This window comes from Bombina bombina, chromosome 4 (genome assembly GCF_027579735.1).
Source record: "Bombina bombina isolate aBomBom1 chromosome 4, aBomBom1.pri, whole genome shotgun sequence".
NCBI lineage: Eukaryota > Metazoa > Chordata > Amphibia > Anura > Bombinatoridae > Bombina > Bombina bombina.
Genome location: NC_069502.1, coordinates 608,963,371 through 608,983,656, shown reverse-complemented (window position 1 = coordinate 608,983,656; position 20,286 = coordinate 608,963,371). Strand labels below are relative to the sequence as shown.

Genomic DNA, 20,286 nt, shown 5'->3' with positions numbered 1-20,286 from the left:
TATAAATAGGTCACTAGAGTGTGCAGCCAATGGCTGTGTGGAATATAACAGTGTTCTGCACTTTCATTTCTGACAGGAACTGAAAAGATCACAGTTTCAGAATGGAATTACAGGAAAAGAAGAGAAAAAAATAATGAAAGTATATTGCAGAATGCAGAGTTTTTTTATGATTAATCATTTTATATCACCATCTCAAAGTGTTTAATGTCCCTTTAACTATAAGGTGGAAAACCAAAGTAACAAATAGGTGGATAAAAATTTAAATATATTTTTTCAGAAGGGGGGAGGCGGCAAAAAAATTATTCTGAACAAAATAATATCAGTGGCAAAATGCATCACAGAAAAGAGCTGTTTGTACACACTATCTGCACATCATTAAAAAAAAAATCCAATCTCTACAAAAATACCAAAGTTCAACCACATTGGCCATTACAAATCAGAAGCATTTTAACTTATGAATTCTAATGGTAATTCCATTTAAACTTAAATTATGGATGAAATGTTTTATTTCAATAAAAATTACATTTCCTGCCTTCTATCTGATTAGTTATGACACTGAGCTAAGAAATACAACACTCTCAACAAAACTAACCACAGAGTCTGATCTGTGAGCTGCAGCTGTAGATATGACTTGTAATATAATCCTAAATTGTTGTTGGAGCTCCCAGTCTGGAACATATATGAGCAGGTGAAATGGGACAGTTTTACTTGTGTTTGATAAATGATACTGTGTTGAGTGGCATAAATGTGATATAAATAAACAGCAAAGTTGTGGATAAGACAAGTCATGTTACTGGTCTAATACTTATGCCTTTATTGGTTGTGGTTTATTTGAGAATAAAATACGACATTTCAACCTAGAAATATATATGAAAATCGTATTTATTTTATAAAGAGATGTGCTATTTAGTTTACTATAGGCTTTACAACATAGTATATTATGTACTGGTTTACAACAGTATTAGAATGTAGGATATTAGCAGCTGTATATGTTCAGTGTATCTGGCCCTTAATTGTAATCTTAATCAATGTCCTTTGCATTTAATAGCACATTGTTTCAATTAATAATTGCCTAATAATTAGTAATCTGCTTATGTACTAGAGCATTTTGTTAATGCACATTTCTTGCAAATAAATACAGTATGTGCTTAACCACTGGTAAGGTAAAAAGGACACTCAAGTTAACATTAAACTTTCATGATTCAGATAGAGCATGCAATTTTAAACAACTTTCAAATTTACTTCCATTAATTTTATATTTACAATTTTTAAGTCACCAGCTCCTACCGAACATGTGCACAAATTCACAGCATTTGTGATTGGCTGAAAGCAGTCACATGATACAGGAGAAGTATAACTTTGAAATGTCAGAAAAAATATCTAATACTTATTTAAAGTTCAAACTAAGTTCTATTGCATTGTCTTTTTATCATGCATTTGATGACTGCAAATCTACTGTGTTTACTGGTCCTTTAAGTCAACTACAGAGCAGTAATGCACTACTGACACCTATCTGAACACATTTTGTGAGCCAATAATGAGAGGCATTTGTACATGGCCACATATGGCAGCTAGCTCCCAGTAGTGCATTGCTGCTCCTGAGCCTATCTACCTATGCTTTTAAAAAAGGTTACCAATCATTAAAGAGTACATTTTGACTTTCATTTCTTTTTAATTGAAAAAGATTTTTATTATTTTTTTCCTCAGTTGTACAAAAGAAAAAAATCATAACAACATAACATGAAGATTATCAATGTTTACAATGACCGGTCAAACTTGCAAAAAAGGTGGAAACAATACAATACAGGTATCCAGCAGTGTGTTGAACAGAGATATACTGGAAAAGTTGAAAAAAGGAAAAAAAAGTTTATGTACAAACTGCTAATTCCCTGGCCCAGGATGCACAAAATGTAGTCCATGACATTATCTAAAACATAGGAATACAAAATGACAGGTAATGTTCAAACAGCATGTTCCTATCTACATAATCCCAGAGAATCTTTCCATCAACAGGTTAATAAAATCTTTATCAAAACCTAGAGCCTTGGGCAGCATATTTCAGTTAGGTGTGCTGGATAATATAGTATGTGAATCAGGCTGTCTCTCAGGTCTAGCCTCAGAAAACATGATCCACGGTTCCCAGATGGATATGAACTGCTCCCTGGCATCCAACAAGTTGGCTGCATTACTGCTCATTTGATAGTAATATTCGATTTTATTTCTAATAATCTGAAAGGTGGGAACCACTGTTTTCCAATATTGGGCTATAGTCAATCTGACAATTGTACAGATAATAAAAATAAACTTGTTTCGTGCCTTATTAAACCCAGGTATAGGCTCATGCAGAAGGGCCTAAGTGGAGGTCACCGTTACTGAGCTCCCAAAAATATCACTTAACAAGGCGGATGTTTTTGACCAGACGCTAAGGACCTGTGGGCAATACCACCACATATGTGAGTATGTTCCAAGTCCGTCACACACCCTCAAGCACCTTCTTTTATTCGGCTCAGAACTATGTAATCTAGAGGGATGAAAATACCACCTGAATGCTGTTTTCATATAGTTCTCTTTCAAGTGTGCACATAAGGAGAACGAGGTCCCTTTGTATAAAATAGTGTACCATTTGTCAAGTGACCAAGTAAAATTAAATTCTTCCTCCCACTTTTGCATAAATGGAAGTTTGAGTGTCGTTAAAGGTGAGTTAAAAAGGACATATAACCTAGAGATAGTACCGCATGTTCTCTGTTTTGCTAGACATATCTGTTCTAGATAAGTGGTGTTCGCTTTGTATGAGTTGCCTATTACACCAACGACTCTCGCCCTAAGTTGTAAGTAGTGAAACCAACTGGGTTTGTTCTGTTCATTAAGGCTAGTATATGTGTTAAAGTCCATAAATCCTGACCCTGCAAAGTGTCTGCAATTCTGTATAGTCCCCTATTAGCCCATTTATCTTGAAGTCCTATGTCGGTTGTGGTAGAGAAAGTGGCTAAAGGAGTTGCCTTAGATGCATTTGAGATAAGCTTTAATTTAGTAGTTAGAAAGTCCCACAATGTAATAGAGTGTGAGATAGAGAGGATGGTTCTTCCGACTGCAGGTCTGTGAGACTTTTTGGACCAGAGGAGTTTGTAGTTTGGATGTACCCTGACCATATCAGATTCCACTGGATGTTGTCAGATTTATTGTGCCATAAAGCTGTCTGGAACCATTCGTGCCACATGATAATATGCCAAACGGTCTGGGAGTCTCATACCTCCCCTACCCCTACAAAGTGTACATTTGTTAGTTCTTGGTCTCTTTCCCTGCCAGATAAAGGAAATTATATGATTTTGAAGTTGGGTAAGAGCTTGGGTTGGAATCGACACTGGGAGGGATCTAAAAAGATACAGTAATTTGGGAGAATTGACATTTTGATTTCTATTATTCTGCCGTACAGCGAAATTTTTATTTTTCCTCATTTCCCGAGTAAATCTTTAATTTGAGAGATCAGGGGTAGGAAATTAATCTTGTAGAATAAGAGATCCACATCGCCCGAAAGCATAACTCCTAAATAGCGCATTCCCCCCTCCACCCATGAAAAAGAAAAATTGAGTTCTACAAGTTTTTTCGTATGTGAAGGCAAAATAACACTAATGGCCTCACATTTATCATTGTTAATTTTGTAAACTGATATCTCAGCAAACTTAGCAATAGTGCAATATACTATGGGTAAGGAGATTAGGGGCCTGGTGATGGAAAGAATAACATCATCCGCAAATAAACTAATCTTATATTCTTTAGAATTTACAGTTTCTCCTGTTATATCTGCATTTTGTTGTATATGGGCTGCAAGGGGTTCAATTCAAAGTGCAAAAAGCAATAGGGGAAAGAGGGTATCCCTGTCTAGTTCCATTTGCAATATCAATAGGCTTTGATTTATACCCTGATATTGTTACAAACGCTGATGGGTGGGAATATATAGCGGAGACTGCCTTCCTGAAATTACCCATTATACCCATTGTGACAAGAACCCTATCCAAATAATCCCAGTATATGCGGTCGAATGCCTTCTCTGCATCCAGGGATAGGAACAGAGAAGGCACCCCCTTCACTGATGCAAAATCTATCAAATCAATCACTTTTCTGACATTATCCGGGGCCTCCCTATTTGTTATAAATCTGACCTGGTGCGGATGGACGAGTTTGGGCATTAATCTATTGAGTTTAGAGGCTAGAATTTTGGAAAATATCTTAATGTCTTGGTTTATCAGAGAAATTGGACGATAATTTTTACAGTGTTGTTTACATTTGCCAGGGTTTGGAATAACTGAAATTCGGGCCAACAAGAATTCTTTGGGGATAAAGCCCCCTACCAACATGTGATTAAAGGTGCTAACCAATAAGGGGCTCAGTTCATCCAAAAATACTTTGTAAAAAGCAGTAGAGTATCCATCTGGACCCGGGGCTTTGTTAGCTTTTAGATTTTTGATTGTCTGTCTGATTTCATTAAGGGTAATCTGTGCATTCAGGTTGTCAAGATCGACTGTATCTAGTCTGGTCAAATTACATTGATTCAAGAAATCCAGAGAGTTAGCTGTATGAGTGAGGCTGCTAGTACTTTGGAGTAGGGCATATAAGGACTGATAGTAGGTGGCAAATGTGTCTGCTATTATCTGTGGGTGATTAGAAGTGGACCCATCCGGCTTCTGTAATAGTGGAATTGTCATTAGCCTTGTTAAATCTTTTAACTTATTAGCCAAAATTTTGTCAGGCTTATTGGCATAAATAACATATTGTGTATCAACAATTTTAAGGGATCTGGCAGCAGCCTGGGACAATAGCCTATCAAGCTCTACTCTCTTGGCAGTTAACATTTGGAGTGTCGTGTTGAATATGTAGTTGCTTGGTTTCCTCTCTGAGTCTCTCAATGAGTGTTTGTGCTGTTTTTACCTTAGCACTAGATTCTCTGATCAACAGTCCTCTAGTAAAAGCTTTAAGCAACCCCCCCCCCCCCCCCATGTAAAAGCAGGGTTCTCTACTGATTGGTGATTAACCTGAAGGAATCCACCAATTTCTTTTTTTAAAGTCTGGAGAAATATTTTATCCTTGAACAGGGAGGGGTTCAGAGTCCAACTTTTGTTTCTTAGAGGGTCTATCAGACCCGATAGTTTGGTTAACACTAAATTATGATCTGACCAGGTACTTTGACGGAATCTATAATTAAAGGCGCTAAGATCTGGCTTACCAGGATATAGTCGATTCTTGAGTAGATCCTATGAGCTGTGGATAAAAAAAAGTGTAGACCCTATTGTTGCCATTATACACCCTCCAGCTATCGAGTTGGTTATGGTCCAGTAGGAAATCATATGGTATCTTTTTAGTATTTTGGGGCTGGGAAGAGAGTCCAACACCAGACCTATCTAGTCCTGAATCTACCACTAGGTTGAAGTCTCCTCCAATAATTAATCTATATTGTTTCCAATATGTCAATAGTTTACTTATTTTAGACAAAAACAGATCTTGGGACTCATAGTGAGCATATACAGTTCCAATGACTACCGGGGTATCATGAATTTTATCTCTTAAAATGATATAGCAACCTTGTTTGTCTATAAAGGATTCCTCCTTCTGAAAGTTAATACTATTATGAAAAAGTATAGAGACTCCACATTTCTTTTTTGGCTCGTGGCATGGTATTGTAGGCAATATGTTTTATCCCAATATTTGGGGGTTAAGGATTTAGTAAAATGCGTTTCCTGCATAAATATAATGTGGGTGTTCAGGGATTTATAGGTGCCTATGGCCTTGCGCCTTTTCACATTGTAGTGGCGTCCCCTAACATTATGCGTTATTACATTGAGTGTCATTAAGGATATTGACCAAAGGTTGCTTCCTGCATAATAACATTGTGGAACACTTCTACATGCATCAGTAAAACACTTCTAAGAGACAGCACATACAGACTCAAACATCTTAAACAGTAAACCACAGTTATACTTTGTCGAGAGTGTAAATATGATTGGTACCTGGGACCTGGTTGTTGTCGTGTACTTGACCTGTCAGAGAAAGAAAGTTGAACATTGCGAACAAATTTGATTAACCTTAGAACAAGAAAAATAACCAATAACATATAGAACCCAATACTCGGGCTAATTAACTTTAAAAACAGCGGGTGACCTAATGTCTCCCTTAAATTAGTGAGAGATATATGAGAACTTTAGAGAACTCAATGGAGGGAAGGGTAGGGGAGGGAAAGGGGGGAAGGGTTAGGGAATGGGATAGCAGTAAACCATAATCATATCCAAACTTAGTGAAAGACCTAGGGAATGTGCAAGAACAATTACATCCCCTTCCTCGTATCCCCCACAACTGGGGGATCAGCAACTCAAGTCATATTAACAGTGACCACTATGACCCCAAAGGGTATCTTCAGGTGGGGCTTTCCTGTTCCTGTCTGGATCTGGGATTCTTGCCATTTCTGCTCACTGGTGTCCAATCTCTTGTGATAGCTTTACGCTGTGGTTTCGGGGAAGAAGACACTTCTGCAGGAGTTCTATCTAAATTCAATTTTCCTAGAATGGCCTGACCCTCAGAGAGGGATGAGCAAGAGTAAGGTGTTTTCTCATACATGAAGACAAGCTTAAAAGGGAACCCCCATCTGTATTTAATCTGTGCCTTGATCAGAACCGAAACAACAGGTTTGAGTTCCCTTCTCCTCCTTAGAGTTGTTGGGGAAAGGTCTGTAAATAGTTGCAGGTTGTGGCCTTCAAAGGTGACTTTAGATAGGTTGCGCACTGCCTGCATGATTTGATCCTTGACATGGAAATAGTGTAGCTTGGTGATCACATCCCTTGCAGCTGATGGTGTAGGTGGCATAAGTGTATCTGATAAGTTGTTGTAAGATTCAGGAAGGTTGCGGATTCTAATGTTTGATCTCCTGGATCTATTTACAAGATCTTCTAAAGAATCTTCCAGCTTTTGAATCTGTTCTTGCTGTGATTGTATGGTTGAATGAAAATTTGGTATCTCATCAGAGATGTCATCAAATCTGTCTTCTAGAGAAGCAGTTCTGTCTCCTATGTCTGAAATATCCTGCTTTAATTCAGAGAGAGCAGCCCTCATCTCTTCTTGAAATAGTTGCTTTATTTGTTGCAGGAGCTCACCATTTGATGATGTCTCAGTCAGTGCTGTAGGAGGACTTTTGGGAGAAGATTGCTGGGACTCCCCATCTAGAGAGAGGTCCCCAGCGCCTTGCTTCTTTTTGAGCTGAGACCTTGAAAGGCAGTCTTTAACAGATTGATTTCTCCCCTTCATTGCAAGAATAAAGTTGTATATGGCTAAGTAGGATTGACATCTGAAATCAGGGCACTATGGAACCACCAGTTTGGCAAGGGTTACAGAGGGTACATAAGGAGGGGATCCTCCCAAGTCCGCTGATATGGTGTTACTTTTATACTGTCATTGCTGTAGGCTCAGTCAATTATGACCTTGAGATTAGTAGTGGACATCATGGCGGCAGTTCTTAGACTTCTTGGTAAGTCTCCCTCAGTATCCCAGGCCCAAGGTGAAACCCCAGGTCTGGGGAGAGAGAGGAAAGGTTGTACAAAGTCCCTTAACTGCGATTTACACCCCTTCAGGTACAATAAGTCAAGTGTGCATAACGGCCCACACAGCTCCTCTCCCCAGGGATAGTGTCCTCACAGGACGATGCCTGTACAGGGAACTTAGGATATGACCCACCAAAACACTGGGTGGTGGGAAAAGGGAGGGGAGAGATCTATGTCACTATAACTGTAGGGTGACACTGATGGCAATCAAGCAGGCTCCCAAACGGGTTTTGTTGCTCTGTGCAACCTCTTTGGGTAAAAGTTCTAATCAGCCTGAAGCTGGTGCGCCTCTGAATGGGAGTACAGTATGGGGTCTTTTAATAATAAACGTCTTTGTCAGGGCTGCAGTTATCCCATACAGGCATTTGGGGCAAGTATCCTACTCATAAAAGTGTGAAGCAAGGGTTGCTTTTAATATATCTGCTGTCTAAATGTCGGGGGTTTCATTCAAGATGGCGATTTTCCCACCACTTACCTTTCTCCAGGGACACCAAATAACTCTGACTTTATTCTCTGTGGCCACTTAAGTGCCTTCAATCCGTCCAAGGATACTTTAACAACCCAAAAACACTGTGTTCCACCTCCACCTGTCTCCCATAAAAAGACCTCCTGGTCCGCTTGGTGTTAGGACCTCCAGATTACTCTTTGCTCTCGGTAGCTTAATGTAGCCTACAGCCCCCTACCTCTGAGCCCTCTCTGTTGTACCTTGCTGAGCGAAAGCTGAGGTTAGGATCTCGGATTGCTTTGTCCCTTATTAACGCAGCCGAGAGGTCCGGGGAAGGCCGCAGCCGCAGACTTTCCTAGAAATGATCCGGTCCTGGCGCTCCGATCAATAGAGCGCTTGCTTAAAACTGTCTAAACTTGACTTTACCGGGTTCCCACTAGTTTTAGTTGAGGTTAGGAGCTATATTTTAATTTCTGTGCTCCCAATGGGTAGCTAAAAGACTTTAAATTCACACTATGTATACGGAGCTCCTTCAGAATGCTGCTGCTCCAGTTGCTAGCTCCTTTCATTTCTTTTTAAATGGGAGCACCACAGACATTTTTGTCTTTGAGAAAAATCTTTATAGAGGCCACATCACACTTGTTTTGTTGTATTATAACTTATTTTTGACCTGCTTCTTTTCTTTTTCTCTTAACGCAATGATTTTTATGAGGAATTTACAAATAAATGATACTATTTATACTGAAGCAGGAGAGCAGAGGGATATATATTCTATATTCTATTCTGGGCAGGGGCACTGCTATCACTCTGCACATTTTATCGTTTTTATATATATATATATATATATATATATATATATATATATATATGTAATGAATGGGCTAAACTAGGGACGTCCTTTTTAATTAAACCATGACTATATCAAAAATATTTCCACGGCGACTGAAGAATGAAGGTACCTTTAAGTGACGTCATCTAAGATGGCGTCCCTTCAATTCTGATTGGCTGATAGAATTCTATCAGCCAATCGGAATTAAGGTAGAAAAAAATCCTATTGGCTGATGCAATTAGCCAATAGGATTGAGCTTTCATTCTATTGGCTGATTGGAACAGCCAATAGAATGCCAGCTCAATCCTATTGGCTGATTGGATCAGCCAATAGGATTGAACTTCAATCCTATTGGCTGATTGCATCAGCCAATAGGATTTTTCCTACCTTAATTCCGATTGGCTGATAGAATTCTATCAGCCAATCGGAATCTAAGGGACGCCATCTTGGATGACGTCACTTAAAGGAACCTTCATTCTTCAGTCGCTGTGGAAAGAAGAGGATGCTCCGCGTCGGATGTCTTGAAGATGGACCCGCTCCGCGCCGGATGGATGAAGATAGAAGATGCCATCTGGATGAAGACTTCTGCCCATCTGGAGGACCACTTCTGCCCGTCTAGAGGACCACTTCTGCCGGATTCGTTGAGGACTTCGGCCCGGTTGAATGAAGACTTCACCCGGTAAGGTGATGTTCAAGGGGTTAGTGTTAGTTTTTTTTAAAGGGGTATTGGGTGGGTTTTAGAGTAGGGTTGGTTGTGTGGGTGGTGGGTTTTAATGTTGGGGGGATTTGTAATTTTTTTTACAGGTAAAAGAGCTGATTACTTTGGGGCAATGCCCCGCAAAAGGCCCTTTTAAGGGCTATTTGTAATTTTGTGTAGGGTAGGGATTTTTTTTATTTTGTGGGGGCTTTTTTATTTTGTTAGGGGGATTAGATTAGGTGTAATTAGTTTAAAAATCTTGTAATTTGTTTATTATTTTCTGTAATTTAGTGTTTTGTTTTTTTGTACTTTAGCTAATTTTATTTAATTGTATTTAATTGTATTTAATGTAGGGAATTAATTTAATTATAGTGTAGTGTTAGGTGTAATTGTAACTTAGGTTAGGTTTTATTTTACAGGTACTTTTGTATTTATTTTAGCTAGGTAGTTTATTAAATGGTTAATAACTATTTAGTAACTATTCTACCTAGTTAAAATAAATACAAACTTGCCTGTAAAATAAAAATAAACCCTAAACTAGATACAATGTAACTATTAGTTATATTGTAGCTATCTTAGGGTTTACTTCATAGGTAAGTATTTAGTTTTAAAGAGGAATAATTTAGTTAATTATAGTAATTTTATTTAGATTTATTAAAATTTATATTTAAGTTAGGGGGGGTTAGGGGGGTTAGGGTTAGACTTAGGTTTAGGGGTTAATATGTTTATTATAGTGGCGGCGATGTTGGGGGCAGCAGATTAGGGATTAATAAATGTAGGTAGGTGGCGGCGACATTGGGGGCGGCAGATTAGGGGTTAATAAATATAATGTAGGTGTAGGCGATTTTGGGGGCAGCAGATTAGGGGTTCATAAGTATAATGTAGGTGGCGGCGGTGTCCGGAGTGGCAGATTAGGGGTTAATAATATAATGTAGGTTGCGGCAATGTCGGGGGCAGCAGATTAGGGGTTAATAAGTGTACGATTAGGGGTGTTTAGACTCGGGGTTCATGTTAAGGTGTTAGGTGTAGACATAAAATGTATTTCCCCATAGGAATCAATGGGGCTGCGTTAAGGAGCTTTACGCTGCTTTTTGGCAGGTGTTAGACTTTTTTTCAGCCGGCTCTCCCCGTTGATTCCTATGGGGAAATCATGCACGAACACGTTACACCAGCTCACCGCTAACGTAAGCAGCGCTGGTATTGGAGTGCGGTAAGGAGCAAAATTTTGCTCAACGCTCACTTCTTGTCTGGGTTGTAAAAACCTGTAATACCAGCGCTGTCTGTAAGTGAGCGGTGAGCATAAACTGCTCATTTGCACCGCACAGCCTCTAACGCAAAACTTGTAATCTAGGTGATAGTTTTTTTATTTTAAAAGGGAAATGAATTTAATGCCATAACTTTTACAATAAAAAAACTTTACTTTATAGTATGGTAGATACATCTTGGCTGGTATATAGTAAATTATTTCATAATTATTTTGTTTATAAGTCAATATATTTATATAACTAATCATCAAGCATAACTAATCATCTACTTAATGTTTATCTTATGTTCTTAACCATATCAAAAATAGTACATTAAAATCTATAGTAACAATTAATTAAAGGGACACTCAAGTCAAAATTAAACTTTCATGACCGCAATATCTCCGAGGTATGCCTGTATATGCATTTAAGATTGGCTGATGGTTGTAACATGATTCAAGGGGAGAGGAAATAGACTTAACTTTGAAATTTGTTAGAAACAAATCATCTACTACTCATTTGAAGTTCTGACTAATTGCAATTGCATTGTCTTTTTATCATGCATTTATTGATTATGCAAATCTACTGTATTTACAGGTCCTTTAAGTTTGAAATGTATGGACCAATAATAATATAACTACTGTTGCAATCTAATTTTGGAAATACAGATTACTATGTAGTCTCTTTTGCAACAAAATTCTCTGTTAGCATTTTATTTTCCCACATGTAAGGGTTGAGTGTTTCATGATTTACACAAGCAAGCATTTTGCAGAAAATAATAAGCCCTGCTATCTGAAAGCTGCAGGAAATTATGCTATTTTTCAGATCTGCCGAGATTCCTCTCTGTACAATGTAAACCAATTGAGTTTGTCACAAATTATGCAAATGTGCAGACAAGCATTCTGTAGAACTACATGGTTTTATTTGCATAAGCCAGACTGAAGCTTAACAAAAACCAGAGGTTATGTCATACATAATTAAAATAGACTGGGTCTTGGATGGTAGAGATAGGTAATACTTACAGTACCAGTAGTTTAAAGTGACGAAGAAAGGACACATTTTCTATCATGCATTTTAAATTGCAAATTATTTTTTGTTTCATGAAAAATACATTATTTATCATTTAGGAAACCTAGATTCATTTTGCATAAGGTATAAGAAAGTCAAAATTAAAGATGGTTCAGATAGACCATTTTACATTCACTTTTATAATCACATTTACTTTGTTTACTTTGTATTCTTTGTTGAAAAGAATATGTTCTTATCAAACACTAACAAGAGCTAGCTGGTGATTGGTGGCTACACACTTTTGTCTCTTGTCATTGGTTCAACAGATGCGTTCAGCAAGCTCCCAGTAGTGCATTGCTTCTCTGGAGCTGACTTTAACTATGTGTTTAATCAATTTGCATGGGTTTAACACATAGTTATATGCAAGCAACAGTAAACAATAAAATGCTCAAGATAATTTTCTTTTCTGCACTTCTGCACATATCCCTTTAATTTATTAAAACATTAAAATGTTTACACTCAGTCTATACCAATACCATAGTGCTTTATAGTATAGTGGAGAAATTAAAGCTCTGTTTAAGACCACAGAAGTGTAGAGTTAGATAAAAAATTTACTGGAGACTGTGGAAGATAGTAAATACAGAGCAAACATTTAAGCGATAAGAATGATTACTCCACAGGCCAAGAATTTATCTGGCGTAAACGTAATTGTAGAAGAGAAATGCTTAAAAGTAACAAAAAGCCCATAAAAGAGTATCCCAAAAGGGAAAATGATGATAAACCCTAGAAAAGTAATAGAAGACATATGACATCTAGGGGGCATAAGAGAGTAACATTCTCTGATATTCTGAACCAGAAACTACTGATGATGATGGCTCCCTCTCTGCTTTTTCTAGCTCCTAGGAGGGTAATACCAGTTCAAATGCCGGTACCAATGAGGTTTCAAATGTTTCACTGATAGTATTGAACAGCAACCAGAGAGTGACAGAAGGTGATCAAATAATTAATGATCCAAAAAAAAGAGATAGGAGCGAGACCACAAAATCAGAGGGGCAGCCATTCTAAGAACGTTCCTACACCAATGTAGTCAAATAAAATGACACCTTGTGCATACCCCAGTACCTCAGGTAATAGAGAACAGGGTAATTCTAGATGTCAGGTTTTTTACAGGACACAAATATCATAGTGAATATTTAGCAGAGGCTTTTTATCAATTAAACAATGTGAATTGTTATGAAAAGCTGAGCTGTAATCAAAAGAGAAAAAATAGAGAGAAATCTATTGGATACTGGTTTGGAAACAGGCATTTTTGACCAAAAAACCTTTGATGGTTTACATGTTAGTGAACCAGTTTTGCCTATTTTCCACCACCTCCCAAAGGTAGATAAGGGACTCTAAGATGTAAAGGGCCACCCCATTGTATTGGGGATTGGGTCTCTGCTTGAACCACTTTCAGATTGACTTGACTCTTTTCTTCAACCACTGTTGATAAGATTGCCCAGTTATATAATGGACGTTCCTATAGAATTTTGAGTGGATGTAGGGGTACAGTTGGCTCACAATTGGTATGGTTTTACCAGAATTCTCTTAAATACCTCATGAAATGGGGTTGAGAGATATTTAATATTTTTTCTGAATATGAGGTTAAGATCTACCTGATTAGAGTTGTTGAGTTTACTTTGAGACATAATTATTTTCTCTTGGAGGGAAGTTTCTATCTGCAGAGGCATTGTACAGCAATGGGACCAAATTTGCCCCCTCCTACGCCAACCTTTTCATGGGTTGGTGGGAATTGACCCATGTCTATGCGGATGGAAACCCCTACAGAGACAAGAAGTAATTTTATTGGAGATTTATCGATGACCTGCTTTTTATTTGGAATGTAGATGAAACTTTGGCAACCCAATTTACTACATATTTGAATGTTAATGATAGGGGTTTGGAATTTACCGATATTTGTAATAACACTAAGATTATGTTCTTAGATCTTCTCCTTACATCTAATGTGAGTACAATGAGAGTGGATACACGCCTATATCACAAACCAATCTCTGGTAACAGTCTTTTGCACTCACAAGTAGCCATCCCTATCATGTATTTAAAGGGATAGTAAAGGGGCAGTTTATGACTTTGAAATGAAATTGTACAAAAGAGAATGTGTTTATGGAAGAGGGAGCAGCTTTAAAGAAAAGTTGCAAAGGGGTTATTCAAAAAAGGGTGTTGATAACATTTATGATGAAGTGATCTCCATGAATAGAAAAGATCTCTTAAGCAAAAAGAAGGCAAAACATGAACCAAAAGAGTTGAGATTCATAACTAAATACTCTGATCAATTTTTCAAAATCTATAACATTGTAAAAATAAAAAAAATTACCCATTTTGTATGAAGATGATGTTTTAAAACAGGTCATTTTGTGTATTCTAAGAATCTGACTTTCTGTAATATGCTTTCACCGAGTACATTGCCAAAATCCACTAAACAAAGCTCATGGCTTAGTGTATCAGGTATCTATAGATGTGGCAACTCACGCTCTAGGGCATGTGAATTTTTGAGATAGGGTAGCAGTTTCTCATCCCATGTGACAGGGGAAGACTTTGTTACTCAGGGATGTATCAACTGTTCTACACAATATGTTATATATTTAATTGAGTGCCCTCACCACTTTACACCGTATGTAGGATTAAATACCAGAGATGTGAGAACTCAGATTAGAGAACATTTAGCTTAATTTCAAATGATGTACCCTCTTCACCATTATTGCAACATTTTATTGAGATACAAAATAAGAAAGTTGATACATTTAGAATGGCATAGAGGCAGTACCCATTCCAAGCAGAGGGGCTAATAGATTAGCGATTATAGAATGTCAGGGGATATACTAGATTCATAAATTAAGATCCTTGGTAGCTGATGGTTTTAACTCACAATTTGATATTATCAAATACTGTATTTATATTTGTCCATGTATACATGTATCTATTTATTTGTTCAGTACGAACTCCTATATATTGCTAAAAATTGGAAGAGTGAATCTGTCTACTAACCTATCTGTACTATATTAAAGGTAATAAACGCACTATATAGTGTACAGAGTAAGATATATAGAATTAAGAAAATATATTCTGGCAGTGTAATGCTAATTGTTTTTTATATGTTTTAACTTGAGAAGGGGAGGAGTATATCTCTATAAAACACACCCTCAGATGTGAAAGATTCAGATCTATGATAACAGCCGGCATGGCCGAAACACGTAATATCTTGTTTTTTAACCTGATGCAGCACGTTGTTTGTTTTAAACAAGCTTGAATAAAGCTTGAATGAAGAAGATTGATGCTTGGACTTTTCTTTATTTTGCACGGAAATGTAGAGCAACACATGTAAAGACATGGATGCTGTCAAACTTTTGTGGCTTTCCTTAAATAATTTTTCAGAAAAAAATAATAATCTAACGTTTTGATATTTAAAATAAAATTGAAAATTGACATTTTCTAGAGCAGCAGATTATTATTAGTATTATTTTTTAAGTGTCAAACTTTGAGATTGTAAAATAAAGGGCCCCATTTATCAAGCTGAAAAAGCAGCTTTGGGACCCAGTGTTACCGGCTCACCTGAAATGATAGTTAAGTAGAAGCAGTCTTAACCATCGTTAACTATCGTGTGGGACATGATTTACGGTAGCGAATCATGTCCGCCTGACGTATGATAAATGAAGCCCAACATGTTCGATTGGTGTAGTTAAACAAACTTGCATTATATTTTTCTTATTTATTTTCTACCCTTTTCCTGTAATTTAAATATGAAAATTGTGAGCTTTACAGTTCCTTTTAAAAGTAAATGTGCAGCCTCCTGATGTAACACTGATTTATTCCACAGTAAGCAATTACTTTTCATTTGCTAAATCATTGTGTATGAACATGCCTCTGGTATGGTTATTCATAAAGTAACTATTTATTTGATACGCTTTTAGGCTGCCATACTAAGCATGGCAGCATACATTTTTTAACAAAAGTCAGTTTAACAAATGGTAGAAAATGATAGTGGTTTGAAAACAGGAACCATTATTTCTGAAATATAAAGCAAAATCAAATATCCATCTATCTATCTTCAGTATCTTTCTAAAGTATCTATCCACAGTATCTATCTACAGTATCTATCAATCTATTTAACAATCAATCTACTATATATCTTTCATTCTTCTATAGATTGGTCTGTCTATATCCAAGAAAATAAAGACATAAATGAAAAGATTTAGTCCATGAAAAAATGTACCCTGTAAAGTTATGGTACAAATCAATATAAAGATCTTTTAATATGCTAACCATTGCTGGATTATCTATCTATTCATCTATCTATATATCTATCTTTAGTATATCTATCAATCTATCTATATTTCTATCTTCTATCTGTATGTCTATATCTATGAAAATTAAGACATCACACAGAAGTGAAAAAAAAGTGTGTATTCCTACAGTATTTAAATACATATCAGAATACAATTACATGTAATAAGTAGGGGGAATAGCTCTGGATCTCTGGAATATGGCTGGAATGCTAGACCCAATATATTTCATTATATTTAAGAATTGAAAATGCCATGTTATTAACGTATTGGTAATGCACATATACCCACATTGACATACAGTTTGTGAAGAAGAAAGCTGGAATACAGCATCCCAACACACGTTCGTTCATTTGTTGCCTTCAAATAGAGTTTCAACATCAGTTCAAGAAAGTACTCTCTTTAATGGGCCAGTCAACCTAAAAAAAATTCCTAAATATATGTAAAAGGTTATTTAAGCTAAATACATTAAACCATATCCCAAAGTGGAAGGCTAAGAAATGTGTAAGAAAAATCAAGTAACTATTTCATCGTCGGCCGTTTAGAGATGGCCGCCTGAGCCCTCCTACCCCTATGTCATCCTGATGTATTCAGTCTCCCAAAATTGAATCTAGTCGAATTTGCATGGTCCCGTAATTTGCACATGCGTAATGCGCCGATTATGTTAAAGGGGGGCTTTTTGTTGCAGGAACTACTAACAACCGCTCAGTATCGTAACCGCTTACTTTCAAATAAGGTAAATGGAATACTGTATCTAACAGTCGATCTGCTGATAAGAACAACCGCTACGATACTGAGCGGTTGTTAGTAGTTCCTGCAACAAAAAAGCCCTCCTTGAGCATAATCGGCGCATTGAGTATGCGTAAATTGCGAGACTGCGCAAATTCGACTGGACTCAATTTTGGAAAACTGAATACATCAGGATGACGTAGGGATAGGAGGGCTCAGACGGCCATCTCTAAACTTCAGAGGATGAAATAGTTAGTTGATTTACTTACTTACACATTTCTTAAAGTTCCACTTTGGGATACGGTTTGATGTATTTAGCTTCAATAACCTTTTACATATATTAAGGAACATTTTTTAGGTTGACTGACCCTTTAAGTATGGAACTTGATATGATGGAGGCAGCCATATTGTCATATATTTGTGATTATAATGTGTCACGGTTATGTTTATGAATCTTTAGTTTAGCGTATGATTAATCTGTCAGTAGATCAATATTTTTTAAAAAGCTAAAACGTTACAAATGTAAAGACCCAATTAAATTAGTTATGCAAAGTGTATATTATAAATGTATGTAAGTGACTCTATTAATAAGCATGTATGCATGTACACACTGTCAGTACTGTGCTGCATTTAATTTACTTTCATTTCCTGTTTCTTACCTTGTTCCTCTTGAAATAGGCCCTCCGGCAGGCCGCAAAGCATTTCTCACTGCAGAAACTTTTCACCTCGCTTCCCATGCTCAAGGAGTAGCGCTTAACACCCACTTTCTGGCACCAGGCACACATGATTTGCACATTTGACAAATCCTCCTCTATAACATAAATGAAAGGAAACAATATTCAAATGGTTTCTAATAATAAAATAAAGCATGATAGATGTCAAATAAAAGTCAAAAGTCAATTTCATATGCAGCCTAAGATAAATCATCAAGTAAAGCCAATACGCATTTTGTTTCTTAGTGACCATTTGCCAAACCTGTACAATGCAAAATCAACTTTTACATTTTAGGAGTTCAACACTATGTGCTAGATTACGAGTGGAGCGATAACAGTTAATCGCAAGCAAAAAGGGGTTTATCGCGGGTGTTTTCACTTAGGATGTTTCACTCATATTACAAGTTGAAAGTAAATGCGATCGCATGAACGCAATTGAAGTTAATGCTTATCAGGATAGCGCAACTTCAGAGCTCTGGTTAACTGTTTCACAAAAAAAAAGTGTCACAAAACACATCAAAAATACATTACAAAGTACAGATACACTCATAATAACTCCATCTAATACAAATTATTCTAAAAAAATATTGCACAAAAAAGTTATAAGGGCTCAAAGATATGAGGTCTCAGGTGTTTCAGATATCGTGACCGTGCTTACTTATTCTCCCTATAGACTTCGATGAAGAGCATATAATAAAAAAAACCTAACCTACGATTACCCGACAAGAGTTTTTAATATTTCACATTCCAATGTTCTTCGCATACAGGAAAGTGTTATTTTTATTGTAAATACATGTTTCTTTATATATATATATATATATATATATATATACAGTATATATATACCTATATATCTATTCCTATATTTAATAATAAAAATGAAAACATTTTATATGTGAAGAACATAGGAATGTAAAATATGCGTAATGTGCTGCGCAAATAAAAAGTTATCTTATGAAATGTTAAATATTAAATATTAATAAAATTATAAAAAATTATTATAGATACTTAAAAAATAATATATATATATATATATATATATATATATATATATATATATATATATATATATATACTTTGGATTATTTAGACTTATTTTAACAGTATCTATAATAGTTTTTAATAATTATTATTAATATTTTATATTTAATATTTACATAACGCACCTTAAGATAACTAAGTTTTCATGTGTGCTAACCAAACACCCCGCTAGACATACATTACGAAACCCAAAGCACATCACGTATATTCTTCAAATCAAATTTTGTTTATTATTGAATATATATTCCTTCATATATGTGATACTTTAGATCAGGTAGTGTTTAAATGTGTAACTATGTATTTTAATGTATTTATGTTGTGTTTGGCACAACTTTATTTAACATGTTTACTTTTAACATATATATATATATATATATATATATATATATATATATATATATATATATATATATATATATATATATATAAAATAATGAAGAAAAGATCAGCACTCACCAACTGTTACAACCACTCAGTGCACGGCCAGTTAGTATGTAAAAGAATATACACTGCAGAGAGACAGGACCCGGTGTAGATCCGTAATGTCCCACAACAAAGAAAGCCAGCACAAGAGATTTAGAATATCACCCTCTTTAATGCCAAAGTAGCATAACGTTTCAGCTCCCACTGGAGCCTTGGTCACATGCAGCAGTTCACAACAGGAAAATCAGGCATATGCACAGAAGTACCCAGAGAACTATTGGCTGAGTTTGAGAGGACTACCACACAGAGTTATTACCGAACTCCTGTAGTAACTATTTGTGGTGTCTGGGCGAGCAGAGAGTGTGACAGTGACTGCGGGGGATCCTGCTCTCCAGAGGGTCAAGGCTCCACTCCAGAGACCAAGCACACTGTGATCTATGTGGTAGACTACTTGAACAACCATGGGGTGCCTCCCCCTGAGACCTAGTAGTGTGAGCCGATACAGAGGTGAAGACGCACCACACAACTCTACGGCCCTGCGGTCTGCCCTTCTCACACCCGCCTCTATTCAGTGTTTCCGCTCCGGAGAGTCGGGGCTCCGCTCCGGAGCGACTAAGCCAGCTCTAGGCAGTGTTGCAGGTGGATTGAGTGCTGGTCAGGTGAATGGAGGACTACCGCTCCCCCCACGCTCCTGAGGCCTTGAGACGGTGTGGCAGTTTGGGGCCCTGGTGAGCTTGAAGAGAACTGGATTAGATGCCGGGGACAGAAAATATCATCAGGGGATAGAGGCAGTGACCAGGAGACCGTGAGATTCCCCCCCAAAAAAATTTGAGATCTAAAGTGCGCTCTAGAGTGGTGCGAACGGCCGCCATCTTGGGCCTTCGTCTTCTGGAACCATGAACAGGGTGCTGACACTTAGAGGCCCAGGTAAGCCCCCCCAGGGTGAGATCAGCCTTACTGTCTTTGCTCCATCAAGACCTGGGGACTGATCTGGACTGGCCTCTTACACCTGAGGAGCCTTCTGACTGATCTGAAAATGGGAGCAGCTGGCCACGTGGTCCAATGGGGTAAGGTAACTGCCTCACATTTACACAACGACATACCCAGGGGCCAGTTTCCCTATTCCCTATTACTAAACAGAAAAATGTAAGGCACCCTGCTAGGGTTGATGCCAGGATCCCAGACTGATAATTATTGCATTATTCTAAGCGGCCTGGACAGCTTCTGTGAGCAC

The 20,286-nt window shown here is 37.1% G+C and overlaps 1 protein-coding gene across 1 annotated transcript in view; it reads right to left on the bottom strand.

Moving 5' to 3' along the window:
• Window positions 1–20,286, bottom strand: part of SOBP (sine oculis binding protein homolog) — a 343,381-nt gene that overhangs the window by 206,455 nt on the left and 116,640 nt on the right. The window contains exon 4 of the mRNA XM_053710599.1: window positions 17,535–17,686. Coding sequence (XP_053566574.1) covers window positions 17,535–17,686 — 152 coding nt within the window. The remainder of the gene's footprint in view (window positions 1–17,534; window positions 17,687–20,286) is intronic.